This window comes from Dendrobium catenatum, unplaced genomic scaffold (genome assembly GCF_001605985.2).
Source record: "Dendrobium catenatum unplaced genomic scaffold, ASM160598v2 fragScaff_scaffold_43, whole genome shotgun sequence".
Classification (NCBI taxonomy): Eukaryota; Viridiplantae; Streptophyta; class Magnoliopsida; order Asparagales; family Orchidaceae; genus Dendrobium; species Dendrobium catenatum.
Window position 1 is genome coordinate 519439 of NW_021318505.1, and position 4279 is coordinate 523717.

Genomic DNA, 4279 nt, shown 5'->3' on the forward strand with positions numbered 1-4279 from the left:
GTTTTGGACGGCTTTCTTACTGATTCTAAAAGTAAATTTCTAATAAAAAATTAAATTTTTTATACTAAAAAATTATTTTAAAAAGCAGTAAGAAAACTGACCTAATGGGACGGCTTTTTACTACTTAAAGCAGCTTTTTAGTACAAAATTTTTAATTTTTGTACTAAAATGTAACTTTAAAAGCGGTAAAAATCCCAAACGAAGCCTAAGACAAAACAATAAATATAAATGTACAGAACAAAAAAGAAATTATAGAATTGAGCCTTCAAGAATAAGAAGTTTAATTCCTCAACCAAAGTAGCATCCATTCATCCTAATGCCACCAATTCCTTCGGGACAAGAATATCAAATTGGCTGAGAGTCCACTCAGCCACCTGATTCTCACTAACATAAATCTCTGTACCAACATCTAGTGACGTCCAACTCCTCTTCACTGGTACGGTGCCTGGATCTTGATAAAAGTATAGATCTTGTGACATCCCACCAACGTCAAGTTCCCACGTCTTAGGATCACCAATCCACCCCTCCCCTTTCTTTGTAGGGTACCCATAAGGACCCCATACAGGATGTGGGAGGATCTGCAAAATCTCTTGTGGTTGTGGGTTGCTATAAGCATCGCAGAGATTGTGTGGCAGTTCAAGATACTGGGCATTCCCAGGGGCACAGTACATGTGGTAGGCTTCATAGGGGAAATTGGTACTGTCGTTGCGGTGGATACGACTGCTATTGGGAAAGGTGTGATAGGGTGGGCAATTGTTAAGGCTGTCTTTGTGGCACCAAGCATCGGTGTCTGGGTTCAGGATCATTTCACTGTACCGGGTTACATCAGTCTCTACATTGCCATCGCAGGGTTCACCGTTGTTCTTCCAGCAACTACCCATGTCAAGTAGGTAAAATTGGCTCTTTGGTCCACCCCCTTGCTTTATATCTAATCTTAAGCGTACTTTGAAGTCAGGTGACTGTGGGATCTGAAGAACAAGGGTAGCCATTAGACTGTTATTCTGCACAGATAAAAAAAAAGAAAAAAATTTGTGTATGTCGGATAACCATTTTGCATACATTTTGATTATATTAATGAAGGTCCGTCACAAATATATTAAGAGTTTTTTAGCACAGTGACTTTAGGTATAGTATTTTCCCTTACTTCTCATTACATCTCATAAATTAAAAATATTTAAATATATATATTGAAGAAATGATATAGGGCATTTACTTATGAGAGAATTTTATTGGAAGCAATTTTATGATTATTACCTAGGAATTTCCCGACACTTCTTCTTCACTGTACTTTTAGTACCGACTAGAACTTTATTGGAAGCAACTACGAATAAGAAAACTTCGTAAGAAATCTTCACCAAACGATTTGTTAGAACCTTAGATCAAACCAATACGAAAATGCTAATATATATATATATAAAAAGGTAAACATTTGATTCTAAATAAACCGAAGAATTATCCTTGGCCTTTTAGGCATTCATTCTAGAACTGTTATTATTATTGTTTTGGGATCTACTCAAACCAAATTTTATAATGAACTTGGCGTGTATTTAATTTAAATGGTCTGATTATATTATTAGCATGAAAAATAAAAATTAAGTGATAATATCTTGACCAGTTTACCATAAAAAGACTTAAATTTTTTTGAATTTGAGACCAAGAGTTTTGAAGCTGATTTTGACGTAAATCAGCTCATGATATTTATGCAGATTTTTTTAAACAAAGTTAAACATAGTATAATTATTTATTTATTTTTTTTTTTATTCAGAAATCTGCAACGTGAGAACTTATTATGAAAACGGTGAAAATAAAATTTCACTTATTCATAATTTTCTAAGACTATTAGTCCTCAACCACAAGTCAATGCAAAGAAAATAGAATTTAAAATAAAATAAAAAAGTTTCCCAACAACCACTTAATTTTTGTTTCTTATTTTTTTATTCAATCAAGTTATAGAAATCTAAATAGCTGAAATTAATTAATTTCTCTTTACGATAGATATGAAAGGGAAAAATAGAGATGCATCTTACAATCTTAGTCATCCCACAGCCAGGATAGTGATACCCGCCAGAGAGGCCCTTGGTAGCATCTGACCTGAGGTACAGCATAAGCCAAGGATACTTCTGCGAAGTCCTGAGATAGTGATGAAACTTCCACCCTTCATCCTCACCATTACCAAATTTCTTCTCCCATACCACCGAGTAGTAAGAGATGTTATCCAATCCTCTGCTAATATCGGCGTCGAGATCATAAGTACCATACAAACTTCCTCGAAGCATGTCTTCATTGTCTGAGAAAGCAGTGTAGTTGTGGAATAGAAGCGGCTGGTTCATGCATTTTCCCTCAGCAAAACAGGGGAATCGAGATTCTGGTGGGAAGGGCCCGACCTTCTTTCCATTGGAGGGGCAGAGACCCGACTTGGTGTCGAAGTTGCCATTCTTGAGCATCACCATCCAATAATGCCATGGATTCGGTGTGTCCTTAACCTCACATTTGGCACCGAGATATAACTCTTTCTTGACAGCGTAGAGGTCCACGTTATCGCCGCTCTGATTTGCTCCCATTTTGTTTTCTTGCTCGTTTACAAGGTGAACAACTTCATGATCGACTTTCTCGGAACCGTCTACCCACAAATGAATACTTAGATAATTAGTCCATGTAGGAATTATCGAAAAGGGAAACATCTTATGTTAAAATTAGTTTCAACGATTTCAAAACTTAATTTCTGAATTCAACTGCAACATAATTTCATTTTCTTAAAATATTTTATAAATTAAAAATTTTATTTTCTTATAATTTTCGAATTATATATATTTATATAATATTTTTATTTTCTTAAAACAATTAATAAATTTAGTATATATTTAATTTTCAATTATTTTTACCGATTGGATTTTAACAGTTTCGATATTTTGATAATTTCTCCCTAATTTCATTAATTTTAGTCCGAAATCGTTAAAATCAATCCAAATCCATCAACTTTCCAGCCTATAAGCCTTCAATTTGAGAAATCCCCCACTCATCTTCACCGAATCTCAAAATCATAATGATAGAAGAGAAAATTTGAATGAAAGGCACAATAGTTTTGTTAAGTTGTTTCTCTTATTAGCTTTTCTTCATAATAAAATGAACACCTCAATTAACAGTATCAATAACATTAAAGGCAAAAAGAAGGCAGTAGAGATAAACCTTGTATAGGAAGAGTAGTGCTTTTCAAGTCAAAGCAGTCAGCTTCCCTGGGACTTCCCATTCCGGGCGCCTCAGCCCCAACTTCATTACAGAAGTTCCAGCCCTCGAACGCCACACGAAGACCGTTTCTCTTCATGCCCGGATCTCCCACCGCCGATACATACTCCGCCGCTCCTCCCTTCGCCGTGGCAGAGTACCCCAACACGGCTGCCATAACAAGCACCAAAATTGCCACTTGGCTCGATCGCACCGTCTTCATAACAGGAGAGAGAGAGAGAGAGAGAGAGAGAGAGAGAAGGGATACATACAAGTAAAAACAGTGCCCTCTTTGTTAAGATGAGGGCAGGGTAAGTATTATCTTGACTTATTGGAGGTGAGCGAATCGCGCACCTAAAAATTCTATGATTGCTAATTATTGTTTATCAGTTTATGACTTTTTTTGTTAATAAACTACGCAAATTTAAGTAGTTATCACTTTGAATAAATTAAAAAAGATGAGCAAAATAAAGACCGAATGATGATATATAATATAAATAAGTGGACATTAATGAATACATTTCTTTACCATTCAGAAGAATATTTTTTCAAACGAAGAACTTCAAGTGGCAAGTAATAGATCCATTGGTTGTTTGGTATTGAATAAGGACCAGATAGCGATGCATCTTTCTGAACATCAAAAGGTGGTTGGATAGGAATGCAATCGGGATTTAACACGAAATTCTTGCAGTTGACAAAGAAAATAATAGAGAAAGGTAGAAGGTCATGTCTGACTACTTTTGGTGACAAAGGCAGCTCAACGGTCAATAGAAAAAAATGGAAGCAAGAGAGAGAAAAATTAAGAAGTTATTTGATTCGATAAAAAATGAGTACACTTGAATGGTTCTAAGAATTTTGGTATTTATCTAAAGTAAAAGAAACTCTGAATAAAATTTTGATGAATTTCAAATTTACTTTGTATATTACATTTTATGAATTATGATATGTCATCAAAAAATTATCTTGATCGGACACGAATCTCGAGGCAAAAATCAAATTTAAAACTTAAAAAATTAAAGTTTGGATCATCCGAACTCCGATTAAGCGAATTTACAGT

At 34.9% G+C, this 4279-nt stretch overlaps 1 protein-coding gene across 1 annotated transcript; it reads right to left on the reverse strand.

Moving 5' to 3' along the window:
* Positions 1-201: 201 nt before the first annotated feature.
* LOC110107069 lies at positions 202-3498 on the reverse strand. Its single transcript, XM_020837211.2, has 3 exons — positions 3187-3498; positions 2028-2620; positions 202-968 (listed from the first exon to the last, which is right to left on the reverse strand). The coding sequence occupies exons 1-3, from the start codon at positions 3443-3445 to the stop codon at positions 309-311; spliced, it is 1512 nt and encodes a 503-aa protein (XP_020692870.1). The 5' UTR covers positions 3446-3498; the 3' UTR covers positions 202-308.
* Between the last annotated feature and the right edge of the window lie 781 nt (positions 3499-4279).